This window comes from Wyeomyia smithii, unplaced genomic scaffold (genome assembly GCF_029784165.1).
Source record: "Wyeomyia smithii strain HCP4-BCI-WySm-NY-G18 unplaced genomic scaffold, ASM2978416v1 HiC_scaffold_76, whole genome shotgun sequence".
Taxonomy (NCBI): domain Eukaryota; kingdom Metazoa; phylum Arthropoda; class Insecta; order Diptera; family Culicidae; genus Wyeomyia; species Wyeomyia smithii.
In genome coordinates, this window is record NW_026599217.1 from 7,632 (window position 1) to 21,224 (window position 13,593).

The 13,593-nt window shown below is 38.9% G+C and overlaps 1 protein-coding gene and 1 long non-coding RNA gene across 4 annotated transcripts; both read left to right on the forward strand.

The window, feature by feature from the left end:
- Positions 1–524: 524 nt before the first annotated feature.
- LOC129733790 (uncharacterized) lies at positions 525–3,903 on the forward strand. Of its 3 annotated transcripts, none has more exons than XR_008729705.1 (4): positions 525–609; positions 2,489–2,598; positions 3,223–3,468; positions 3,689–3,903. It is a non-coding gene; the product is annotated as an uncharacterized LOC129733790 (long non-coding RNA). The 3 variants fall into 3 exon arrangements; XR_008729706.1 differs by having other exon boundaries at positions 2,489–2,556; positions 3,298–3,468; XR_008729704.1 differs by having other exon boundaries at positions 2,489–3,468.
- Positions 3,904–6,147: 2,244 nt separating this feature from the next.
- Positions 6,148–11,070, forward strand: LOC129733789 (uncharacterized). Its single transcript, XM_055695305.1, has 2 exons — positions 6,148–7,307; positions 7,491–11,070. Exons 1-2 carry the CDS (start codon positions 7,053–7,055, stop codon positions 7,995–7,997), a joined length of 762 nt encoding a protein of 253 aa, XP_055551280.1. The 5' UTR covers positions 6,148–7,052; the 3' UTR covers positions 7,998–11,070.
- Positions 11,071–13,593: the final 2,523 nt, after the last annotated feature.

The following is a 13,593-nucleotide window of genomic DNA, read 5'->3' on the forward strand; positions in this document are numbered from 1 at the left end:
AAAAAATTGCATTCGCGTGCTTTTTTCTAGGGTGCTAATGGGAATCAACTTTTCGAATTCCGTTTAGCGATAGGACTCAAAAGTTTCGTCTTTAAAAAAAGTCCCCATGCAAAGTTTCTGCTCAATTGGTCTTTGAGAAGTGCCTCAAACTGTAAAATTTTCACGTTTGCTTTACCCCAAACAATGATATCAAACATTTCACGAGCTAGGTACTACCTGTCCTTTTTCATCGATCAAAAAAGTGAAACTTCTATCGCTTTAGTCCGGATGAGCTGAACCCTTACATGAAAACTTTATTCGAGACGACGAAACTTTTGGGCTTTTCCGCTAAAAAAAATTCGAAGGTAAAATTTTTCCCATGCATTCCATTGGTACCCTACTATTTACCCGAAGAAGTTCAAAATTAACAAAACGATTGTAGGGTTGAGCTTTGCTGTTATACGATGGCAGAGACCTTAGAAAGAGAGAGAGAGAGCATATGATCAAGACGAGAAAGGGTTTAGGAGGCCAGGGCCAGTAGATTGTAAGCACTACGACTGAGCGGTTGAGTTGTCTTCAAAATAAATATTCTAGTTTTGACGCGGCACGCGGCACAAATAAACCCATTAGGTAAGATGTTACATTCTGGCGCAGCCGATAGGAACCAAAGCAGACCTAATGTAATAGTTTGCTGGGAAAAGATATCGAGCATACGAGTGCGATACCTTCAAGATGGCGGTGGTGTCGGCATCACTGTGTTCCAAACACGGGAATGGCATCGCTGTCAGCTACCATACATTTGACGCGTTACCAACATCACTGGCACTGGCACCCGCAAAATGGGCAGTTTACCCTTATCTTATGTTGATTCGGGCAAACCGGCTCAATGTTGACTGCAATCATTAGTAGCATATCAGACAGTTTTGAGCAATTTTTCAAGGTTTTCACATGGTATGTGATATTCTAATTGATATTTAATACATTAACTGTGTCCCAAAGCAAAGTGAAGCAAACTGTGACAGCAAAAAAAGTAGTTTTGGGACAAACGGTACAGAAATAGATGTTCGTAACGCTTGAAGGCTACCATATCATTCCCTTGGTTCCAAATTTTTTTTTCTTCCATAAGAGGGATTGGTTGCTCCAAGTGCCGTCTGCAAAAGAGAGCACCACCACACACAAAAAATCACCAGCCCAATCGTTTGATTGTAGGGCAAGATAGAAATGATTGCTCTGTAGTAGAGATGGTCGGGTATGGGAAATTTGTTACCCGTACCCGACCCGTACCCGACTCAACGAAAATTTTCAAACCCGTACCCGACCCGAACCCGAAGTCTGGTTTGTTTAAAATACCCGTACCCGACCCGAACCCGAAAAATATCTATTCCAACTACCCGTACCCGATAGAAAAAAACGCCGAAATTGCCGGTACCCGACCCGTACCCGACCCGTCCTGGATTTTTTTTTTAATTTTTTATTTCAAAATGCCTGGGTACCTCGCACATTTTATGCACTGATTGTCATATGTGGTCTCTCGAGATGATGGCCGAAGTTAGGCTAGAACCGAGTGTGCGTGTGAACGAATGATAATGAACCCAGAGTTTCAGGCGGGTGGTCCACTATAAGGAATCGGTCCACTATGAAAAGTGCATGTCTGGTAAAGTTTAAAATAAACGACGAGTTTTATAAACACATTAAAGGGTCAAACAAATTTTGAAAGGTCAAAATTAATATAGTTTATAACTTGAGAAAAATTTTATAATTCACTGCATTTGCCAAAAACCTGTAATTTTGAGTATAGATTCGGTGTCATCGATAATTGAATTACCCGTACCCGACCAATTGAGAATTTTTCAAACCCGTACCCGACCCGAACCCGAAGCCTTGGTTTTTTAATTACCCGTACCCGACCCGAACCCGTAAAATATTTTTTGGCGTTACCCGAAACCCGACCCGAACCCGTCGGGTACGGGTCGGGTACGGGTTTCGGGTAAAAATACCCGTACCCGATCATCTCTACTCTGTAGCGCTTTAAGTAAGCGAGTCCGGACGCACACTACAACAAACATTCGCCTGTCCAAACGTTTGATTGCAGGGCAACATAGTGAGAGAAATGTGATGCAGTATTCAAGAAGAACCAGATTAATCGTTCGATTATAGGGCAAGAGAAAAATCACTGCTCTGAAGCGCTTCCAGTAAGCGAGCCCAGATGCACACTACCAGCGTTGCCAGGTATCCAGATTTATCTGGATTATCCAGATTTTTGAACATTAATCCAGGTAGACAGCTTTGATGTTCAATTATCCAGATTTTTCATGGATGATCCAGATTTTATCCAGATTTTATTTTCTCTGTTCCGCAAAAAGGTCATCACTTCAAATTTGGCGCGAAATTTTGCAATTTTGTGACCTAAAATTTTGCGTACCCCAAGACTTTTATTCAAAAAGTTTAACTTTCACCCCACGAAATGACTGCCAGATTTTTTCCAGATTTTTTTTTTTGCCTTTTCCAGATTTTTTAAAAAATGACCTGGCGACGCTGCACACTACAACAAACATCCGCCAGTCCAAACGTTTGTTTGTAAGGCAAAGGTTGATCCAAGTATGATGACAGTTCTACAAGGTATGCCACATTTTTGTCTATCCACGCACACAAACAAATCTCGTTATGAAAAATTTCGTTTTTTGTATGGAATTCGGAACATTTTCGGAAATTTCTCGTTTTATGTTGTTTTATATTTGATTTTTTTAATTGGAGAGTGAATCTCCAGTTGTAACACACTAGAAATTGATATTAATTTAGATTTAGTGTGAAAAATTGCGACAATATGTCGAAATAAAATATATAAATAAGCTATATTTCTAATAGTTGGAGCATAATCTTAGTCATTGTCATAGCTCATGACTTTTGTTACTGTATGAAACACAAGCGACTCAATTTAGAAGCGCTATTAGCCTACAATAAAAAAACGAAAAGTGCAAAAAGGTTACCGGCAAATTGATGAAAAATAGCATATTTTACCTAAACCGCAGCAAGTTTATGTATTCCCCACAAATAAAACATGTTTCAACATCATTTCTATAACTTTTCAGGAAAGCATGTTTTATAAGTTTAGTTTAAAATGCAAAATCATTTCAAATTTCATACAAAATTGGAAAAAGTTCATAACGATCACTAATACTAATGCATCGACGTGAATAGCATACCTTGTAGAACTGTCATCATACTTGGAGGGTTGATCTGCAGCACTTGATACAAGTGAGTCCAGATGCACACTGCCAAACAAAACACAAAAAAAAAAACAAATCTATTCGATTGAAGTGTAAACAGAGGAATAGCTATTTCATAACACTTCATGCCAGTGGATTCAGAGAGTTGTCAGAGTTGGCTCAGTTCAAACGTTCGATGGACCCGTGAGAAGGCTCTGCAGCGCCTAATACCAGCGAGTCCGCATGCATACTGCTACAGCTGTTCAAGTCCAATCATTCGAATGTATGTTTGCGATAAAATTGTAGTTTGCTTCACTACACAATACTACAAGTGGTTGCCAATCCCATATTCAAAAGTATTCAACTATGAGAGAATTGCTATGTTATGTTATTGAAGGCATTATTAGAACCAATCATTCGATCTGTTTTTTATTTCAACCGGCAGAGAATTTTTTTTCATTCATGATTTTTTCTAAATTTTTTGTTAATATTACGTTTTCCAGATGGACGTTACAGCAAAACAGCAATGGGGTTCGAAAGAACCATTCAATGATGCAGTAGATCAACAGGATTTACGCCGTGAATGGGAGGAATGGAGAAGATCCGCCCCCAGAGGTAGCGGAGTACGATAATGCTATAAAACGGTTAAATAAATTCTTCATTGGTAAAAGAAATGATCGAGTTGAGCTCGAAGAATTTCGTTCACTGGAACAACGCAGCGATTAACCTTTTAATCATTTTATATTAAGGTTGAGGACGCAAGCAGCACCTTGTGATTTCCTTGATCGAGAAATACTTCAGCAAATTACGATAGGAGCAAAGGATGAACGTGTAAGGGATAGAGGTTAGGAAAGCACAATGGATCTGGATGACCTAACTAATTATGCTTTTTTTTCAATAGGGGGAGGGGATGTTTTGTGATGAATTAATGATTTACAAATATTTATTCAGAATTTTTATTGTGTGTTCTGCCACAAACGGTGACATATCAACACTATCACATATATTTTAAGCTTTATTTCATAAAACAGATTGTAATTGCTTCCGCAGTTAAGTGAATATAATTGTAAGAAAGTTGTGAACCTACTTTTCAAGAAAAAAAAAGTAATTTAAAATTAAACCTTGATCTAATCTTACACCTATCTTACTGACTATAAAGTGAGCTAATCGTTGTAATTGAGGATTGCAACGATTTTTGTCGGAACTTATTGATAATTTGGTTTGACATATTTTCTAATGTTTCCACATTAGTAAGCCTGTGTAGATCATTCGTGCTAAACCAGCGAGGACGCAAATTGTTCTGAATCCTTTGAAGCATCTTCTTCCTGGTTGTATAACAACTTGTCCAGATGGGGACTGCATATAACATTGTTGGTCTAAATATTTGTTTGTAAATTAACAGTTTATTCTTGAGACAAAGTCTAGAATTTCTGTTGATAAGAGGATACAAACATTTTATATATTTATTGCACTTTGTTTGGATATTCTCAATGTGCTCCTTGAAGGTAAGATCATAAATTAGCCCTTAATAATTAACTTGGTCAGACCAATTTAAGATTGCACCGTTCATCTTAACAACATGATTATTGGTGGGTTTGAGAAAAAAACTCTTGGTTTATGGGGAAAAATAATTAATTGTGTTTTTGATGCATTAGGATAAATCGTCCATTTCTGCAAATATGAAGAAAATATATCTATACTTTTTTGCAACCTACTGCATATGACACGAAGGCATTTTCCTTTTACGGAAATGCTTGTATCGTCACAAAACAGAGATTTCTCACATCCTGGTGGTAAATCAGAAAGATCAGAAGTAAAAATATTATATAAGACTGGGCCCAAGATACTTCCTTGAGGTACACCAGCTCTAACAGGCAATCTATCAGATTTACTGTTCAAATAGTTAACCTGAAGAGTGCGGTCAGTTAAGTAACTTTGTATCAATTTGTGATGTAAAGAGGAAAACGGAAATTGGACATTTTAGCTATCAAACCTTTATGCCAAACACTGTCGAATGCTTTTTCTATGTCTAGAAGAGCAGCTCCAGTGGAATAACCTTCAGATTTATTAGTACGAATCATATTAGTTACTCTAAGTAACTGATGAGTAGTCGAATGCCCATGGCGAAATCCAAACTGCTCATTTGCAAAAATTGAATTTTCATTGATGTGTGTCATCATTCCATTAACAGTCATTCTTTAAAAAAGTTTGCCTATAGAAGAGAGTAAACTAATTGGACGATAACTTGATGCTTCAGCTAGATTTTTTTCAGGTTTTAAAATTGGAGTGACTTTGGCATTTTTCCATTTTGAGGGAAAATATGCTAATTCAAAGCATCTGTTAAAAATTCTCACCAAGAAATTTAAAGAGCTTTCGGGAAGTCTTTCGAGGAGGATATAAAAAATCCCATCATCTCCTGGTGCTTTCATGTTTTTAAAGTTCTTGATAATAGTACGTATTTCATTTAAATTTGTTTTTAGTACCTCTTCAGGAAGAAATTCTTGAGTGGTGATCTGATCATACTTTTGTGATACTTCATTTTCAATAGGACTCATTACGTTCAAATTGAAATTATGAACACTCTCGAACTGCTGAGCAAGTTTTTGAGCTTTATGTTCGTTCGTAAGAAATATTTGGTCACCATCTTTGAGGACTGAAATGGGCTTTGAAGGTTTCTTAAGGGGTTATATACCTTTTTGGTCGAGAAAAATTAGGGAAGCTTGAATCTATTTTTAAGTGCATAGCACCATTTTCATTGCATCAACGGGGTATTTTTCTTAAAGTACAGTTTATCAACAACAAAATACGTTTGATTTTGAGATATACCAATAATTACTGGAATAATGGCCGTTTCCCCGAAACGCTATTTTTTAACAGAGGCTTGCGCTGATCCTGATAGAGACTCAGCGGGTCAACCGAAATCAAAAAACTCATATTATTTCATTAGTTTAGAAGTGTCGAACGATCGATTTTATGAGTATTTTGTTTTCAGTGCAAATGGGAACGTTTTTCCCAAAAAATGCACGTTTTGAGCGCTCAAAATTGCATTAAAATTTTTTTTCCGGCAAAATGTAACTATATGTTTCAAAAAGCGATCGTTCAAGGACCGGCGAATTTAATAACGAAAATTAAAAAAAAAAAAAAAAAGAAGAAGGAAATGGGTTCAGTAGTTTTCCCGCAATCAGGATCACGGCAAAGTCATTTTTCGGAAAACACTTCCGAGATAATCGCGTGTAAAATTTCAAGTTTAGCTTATGCGGCCGTGGCGAGGCGCGCTGCAAATCGCTTTAACTTTCTTCCTATTGCTCAGATCTTAATGAAAATTTGTGAAAATGTTCTCAAGATGTTGTATTTGAAGATAATACAATAATTTTTTTTGTGTTTTTTGAAAACTTAAAAGGTATATAACCCCTTAAGAACCTTCGAAAGCTTCCAGAAAGGTTTGGAATATGGTTTTAATTGTTCAATTTCTTTCATGAAATTTTCATTCCGCAAGAAAGTGAATCTATGTTTGATTTTCGTTTGTAAATCTTTAAAAATAACTTTCAAAGCAGGATCACGAGTTCGTTGATATTGACGTCTCCGTATGTTCTTCAAACGTATAAGAAGTTGAAGCTCATTGTCAATGATTGGTGTTTTAAATTTCACTCTAGCCTTAGGAACCTTAGTTTCGGGCATTGTGTATTAAACTGCACAAATCATCCAATACCAATTATGCTATAAATCGTGAAATCTTACGGAAACAGAAAGAAAAACAGAAGGTACATAGCGAAACAACGGTGGCAACTATACGTCAATCCTGGAAGACAGAAGAGAGGGCGAGCTTACCCGGAAACAGATCCAGAACGTTCGGAGGAAGGGCACACGATGGCGAGCGCCGTGGCGATTTTCAATGCGTGCGTTGTGGTTTATCTGGACACAAAAGTGACTCGCAGTATTGCCGCGCTCGTGCTGCGCGCTGTAATAATTGTGGACGAATTGGACACTTTGCACGGAAATGTCGAGCATCTCGTTACATACAGAAACCGTTTTCCCGGGGACGGCAGGTTCACGATAACCAAAGCGAATCGAATGCTATTCAAGATCGAGATGAGGAGCTTCCGATACGAAGAAATTGCGAAGGTACAATGTTTTCCGACGTATTGATTTATTGTACTATTTATTATTTTGTCTTGAATTTTTTTTTTAATTTTATTTGATCAGATCACATAAACAAATTAATAAAAAGTTTCGTAGAGGACATTTAAATGAACACTGTAAAAAAATGAGAATGTTATTGTTTTTTCTCTGCCTTTCCTCCCCCAGGTAGTAGAAAACACTCACGAAAATGGGTCAGTCACATGCAGGATTGACCAATTTCCTGTGAACTTCCTAATCGATTCTGGTTCGGCAATAAACACGGTGACAAAGGATGTTTGGAACACTTTAGTAAATGGAGGTGCAAAAGTTTACAAAAAAAAGTTTCAATGCGATCGACCATTCACTCCTTATGCGACACAAACTCCCCTGCGCGTGGTAGTTGTGTTCGAAGCATGGATTACAGTTAATGATACAAAACCAAAACGCTACGCAGGATTTTTTGTTGTTGAAGCTGCCAACAAATCGTTGCTAGGCAAATCGACGGCAGAGTATTTGAAAGTTCTGAAAGTTGGGCTAGATGTCCAAAACATTGAAATGGAAAAGCAATCGTTCCTAAAATTTCCAAACGTGCAAGTAAAGCTTTCGATCGACAAATATATGCCTCCCAGAAAGATAGTGTCCCTGCGTATACCAGAATCTATGAAGGAAAAGGTTGACAAGAAAATTTTGTGAAATGTTGAGATTGGATGTTATTGAGCACGTGAAGGGACCGGCGGAATGGATATCCCCTATGGTAGTTGTACCAAAAGGGAGAGATGGTATTCGTCTTTGCATTAATATGCGGTAACCGAATCAAGCTATCCATCGTGAGCACACTCGAGGAGCACGACAAACGACTCAATCAGGCTCTAACGATACTCCAACAGAATAATACAAAACGAAAAAAATGTCTCTTCCGGGTGAAGGAACTCGAGATTCTAGAATTTAAGGTAAGTTCTTCGGGTATAAGCCCTTCAGATGATAAAGTGGCAGCAATTAGAAACTTCAGGGTTCCTGAAACAAGAGAGGAGGTCCGAAGTTTTTGGGCCTGGTTTTGTAGGGCGTTTCATCCCTCGTTTGTCAACAAAATCGGATCCTTTTCGACAGTACATTCGTGGAGACGTTTCGGAATTTGGAATCGAAAAAAAGGAGGCATTCGATGATTTACGGAATGAATTGTCCGAAGGCGTCCGAAAACTTTTGACCCGAAAGATGTGACAGAATTCTATATAGATGCTTCTGCGGTGGGCTTAGGAGCGGTCCTTGTCCAGCGAGATTCATTTAGTGTTCCGATAATCATATGTTTTACTTCTAAGGGACTAACTCCAACAGAACGTAACTACCCACAAACCCAGCGCGAAGCCCTTGCTGTAGTTTGGTTTGTCGAAAAGTTTTATTTGTACTTGTTTGGCCTGCATTTCACGACTTTCACCGACCACAAGACGTTGGAATACATTTTTGGTGGTAAACATCAAGAAGGGCGCTCCGGCTCCAGCCGTATGATTTTGACGTGAAGCATATAGCAGGGGTATCCAATATTTCGGACATACTGTCACGGTTCAACGGCAACGCGGATCCCTCTTTTGACAACAATGCGGAACACTACCTATGTTCCATTCAAGAGGGATTATCTGCCATTACCCTAGATAACATCAGGGCTGAAGTATCGAAAGATGAGATACTGACCGCTGTAATCAAATCACTGGACTCCGGTGATTGACCATCACACCTAATCCGATATCAGGCCTTTGCTAAAGAGTTAGGTGTGATGAATGGCATCTTAGTACGAGATGAACGGATTGTTTTGCCAAATAAGTTGAGACATACGGTGCTAGACATTGCGCATCGAGGTCACATTGGGGTTGTTACTATGAAAAGAACACTTCGAGATAAAGTTTGGTGGCCCGGCATGGATGATGATGTGGTTGAAAGAATTCAAGAATGCGCCGGATGCGTTTCTGTTTCTGGCGTGGGACCACCGGAACCATTGCACAGAAAGGAAACGCCTGATCGTCCATTGCAGGAGATTGCAATAGATTTTTTCTCGGCAAAAGAATTCGCAACTTTTCTTGTGGTCGTTGATTATTATAGCAGGTTCCTAAGAGTGATTGAAATGAAATCTACTACAGCCGCCAAAACAATTGAAGCTTTGGAAAGTATTTTTGCCGAACATACATATCCTGAAACGATTCGCAGTGACAATGCAATGGCCCTCCATTCTCTAGTGAGGAGTTTGCTAAATTTTGTGCTAGTAAGAATGTCCGGTTGTTCAGGACCATTCCGTATTGGCCTCAAATTAATGGGCTGGTTGAGCGCCAAAACCAGGGTATACTGCGAACATTGAGAATAGCAAAAGCAACGAAAAATATGTGTACATGTATAACACGTCCCCTCACTCGGTTACCAGAAAGGCACCCATGGAGTTATTGACGGGACGACCGGTAAAAGATCTTCTGCCGTCATTAAGGACCGATCCTAATTGGTACCGGGAAAAGGAGTACAAGAAAGAGATGCTATCGAGAAGCTTAAAGGAAAGAAGTATGCGGATATACGAAGACACGCCAAGCCGTCAGAAATAAATGAAGGAGATAGTTATTCTTAAGAGCAATGAACATGGCAAGCTTGAACCAAAAATTTAGCTGCATACGTTCAAAGTAATAAGTCGAACAGCAAATGACACGATCGTTGAGAACGATGAAGGAATAACGTTTCGACGATGTTTTACTCATCTAAAGGTGTGGCCGGAACAACAAGCATCAGTATCACAGCCAGAATCATCGTCATTACCAATGGTAACCGATGAGAATAAACCAGATAGACCACAGAGTTATCTGAAAAGAACCCGACAGGAACAAACGAAGCCATCTGTAGAACGCCCTGTTAGAAATAGGAAGGTCCCTCGTCGCTATGTACAATCTGTTACTTATTTGGAATCATCCTCGGAGTTGGGGAGAGATATAGAGTTGAGCTTTGCTGTTATACGATGGCAGAGACCTTAGAAAGAGAGAGAGAATATGATCAAGACGAGAGAGGGTTTAGGAGGCCAGGGCCAGTAGATTGTAAGCACTACGACTGAGCGGTTGAGTTGTCTTCAAAATAAATATTCTAGTTTAACGCTTACTCCAGTGTTTAATTGACGCGGCACAAATAAACACATTAGGTAAGATGATATTCAATATTTTTTGCAAAAACAAAGAACAGTCTAGACAATTAGGAAATTAAACATTATTTTAATGTATCATAAGTTCTCCGAGTAACATTCACTGTAGAGCATGTTCTTCATTCGAAGCAATATATGCATGCAACTCGCCGTTTTTGTGAATAGATTTTTGTCACTTGGGGGCCGTCCTATAATTACGTAAGCATATTTTTCCACTATTTCAACTCCCTCCCTTGTAAGACATCGTAAGATTTTTCGAACCCCCCTTCTCCCCTAGTAAGATCTTACTGCCAGCGTATATAGATTTTTATTTTAGTTTTATCATTATGGGTATTCATGTCGAGCTCGTAAACAAATACCCAGCCGTAAAAATACTCACCTCCATTGACGAGTAATGGAAGATACACAGTTTACGGCTGGGTATTCGTATACGAGCTCGATGTGAAGACCCCTATTATGAAGCAAGCACAGTACTTCGTTTCCTCTTCTGTCCTTTATTCGAGTAATTCCGTAATTTCCTTTCCATGAATATTGCCGTCAACGCTTTCATGAACATGGTTATTTTAACAGCTGCATTAACAATGTTTTTCTTACGTAAGATAATCAATTCACCCCCCCCCCCCTCCCTCCCTTGTAAGATAGCGCAAGAAAATTGCACACCCCTCCCCCCGAATTGGCTTACGTAAATATTGGAAGCCCCTTATCTGCAAAAATAGCGGATTAGCGATTCGCGTTTCGCAGGCCAAAACTTTATCGAAGCTAACAGCCCACTAGAGATGGTCGTGTTTCGGGTTTTCAAACCCAAACCCAACCCGTACCCGTCGGGTTCGGATTTGAAAATTTCTGAAGTTGTCGGGTACGGGTCGGGTTCGGATTTAAAAATGTCGGGTTTAGGACTGAAAACCCGAAACCCGACTATATAAAACAGGTATTTTTATAAGATAATGTCTATTTTTTATGCAACAGTAAAAATCACTAACATTCCAATACCATTCAAAGCTTAAAGCTTCAGGGTAGCCCCCAAATTGGGACAAAAAATCAACCTCTAAATAAAAATCTCGTGTTCGGGCACATCCCTGTCACGAACGTCATCCCCATACATTTTGCTTGAAGCCGTTTTTCTCTGGCTCTCTGGCTCGTCAAAAGGCTGTCAGTGCTTGCGAAACAGCCGAATAAGCTCCGTCCATGCGAGATCAACTGTTGCTGCAAGTGGTGTGTAGGAATGCAAAAAGCGAAGAACGACTGTTTTGCTTTGAACGTTCTATGGATTTTGTGCGGGACACAAATGGTGATGTTCGAACATGTTTCAACACGTTCTGGATAGCCCTAAATTCAATATAGTTAGAAGCACGAAAAAAATCTGTACACATGCGGCACAATGAACGGAGCTTATGATCATATTTTCAACACTAGCGTCATCATCATCGGCGGCGGCTTCAGGAAACAGTTGCCATGACATCGATCTGGGTTCGGGTCGGTTTCGGGTTCCACACAAATAAAATTTTCGGGTTCGGGTCGGGTTCGACCTGTTGCTCGAAGAAAAAAGTTTCGGGCTCGGGTTTCAACTGAAAAAAAAATCGGGTACGGGTCGGGTACGGGTTTGAAAAAAGCCAAACCCGACCATCTCTACAGCCCACCACTGAATTTAGGTCACATTTTATCAGTAAGTATCAGTAATATTGAGAATAGACAGGGGCTTTGTTAGTCTGTTCGATTGAACATATGAGAAAACAAAAACTACTGCGCGCAAATGTCGATTCCTCGATATTTTATTTGATGTTAAAGCAAATGGATTATTTAAAAAACATATTCCGACATTGAAGAATTTATTGTGGCTGAAATTTTGTAAACTCTACAATGAAAAAACAAATATGAAGACATTAAAACCCAGGTATAATGCGACCCTTTTTAACCAATTTTTGATTTTTTTTATTTTTCTTCTTGTCTGCTCGATATTTGATGTTTTCCATTCGTTGTTTCTGTTTAGTAGCTTTCTTATGTTCAACCTTTTGAATCCGCTCCGCCCATTCCTTTTTGGACTTTGTGACTTGTTTTTTTCGTTTTTGTATGTTTGCAGAAAGCAATCCAACATCGTCTCTCACCTAAAATTTTAAAAAAGAAGCTTAAGATGCGATAATTGACAAACACATTGGAATTCGCGAAAAATGAATTAACGCAGTTTGTAAGGTAACCGGCTAACCAGCAAAAATTTTGTCTACTAATTGGTTCGTCCCTGCTTGAGCAACGTCGCAGGGATATCGCAGTAAACAACGCCCATAGGATATTATTGGGTGTTTATGACTATTGTCGCTTCTTCAATTACACTGTCCACTTTGACCACAACGGAACAAGCACCTGCTGCGGGTTAGGTCACATCGCACCAGCAAAAGGCTGTATGAGCCAAATCGTCAGATGGCGTTAGAATACAATCGACGCGAAGAAAGGTTAGCTTAAGAATTTTATTTGTTTACTTGTAAACCGTTCTTTAGCGTATAATCAAAGTTGCAGATTATCACAATCGTTCAAGTTTCATCATCGTCGCTGCTCACTAGTGATATGGTACTATAGCTGCAGCCCGCATAATCAATCGCCATAAACGGATGACAATCCATATGGTTTAACGATAACCCATACAGTCGTGACTATATCCCGAACCTGGGAGGGAGAAACGAATACTACACTCAAAACAGAGAACACGCACATGCGTCGTTTTCTGTTAGCGTGTAACTGTCTTCTTGCTGTAACGCATGCATGACTTAAACGAAGTTTTTAGTAACATCAGGAATACTGAATGTGCAAATTTTACAGACTTATTTTTCGAGTCTGTTTTTTTTTCAAATTTGCCGTTGTATAAACATTTTTACAGAGTTCGACCGTGATGAAGTGTGTTCGAAGTTGTAACCAAAGCCTTTAATCCAGAGAAGCGCAAGTTTGATAATCGAAGTACGCTAGCATGATTATTACCTACTTAAAGCTTATAAAATTTATTATTTTACGTAAAAACAAACCAAAATATTTTATAAAACGACAATGAATACAAAAACTGTTTGCGATGAATATTTTTCGAGAAACGCGGTTTCAGTTATAACAATACTCATCGCAAAAGAAATGCACTTTTTTTGCTTGGTT

Coding starts and splice junctions, on each gene's coding strand:
- LOC129733789 (XM_055695305.1), top strand. CDS start 7,053: ATGGCGAGCGCCGTGGCGATTTTCAATGCGTGCGTTGTGGTTTATCTG. Junction 7,308..7,490: donor GATACGAAGAAATTGCGAAG/GTACAATGTTTT, acceptor TTCCTCCCCCAG/GTAGTAGAAAACACTCACGA.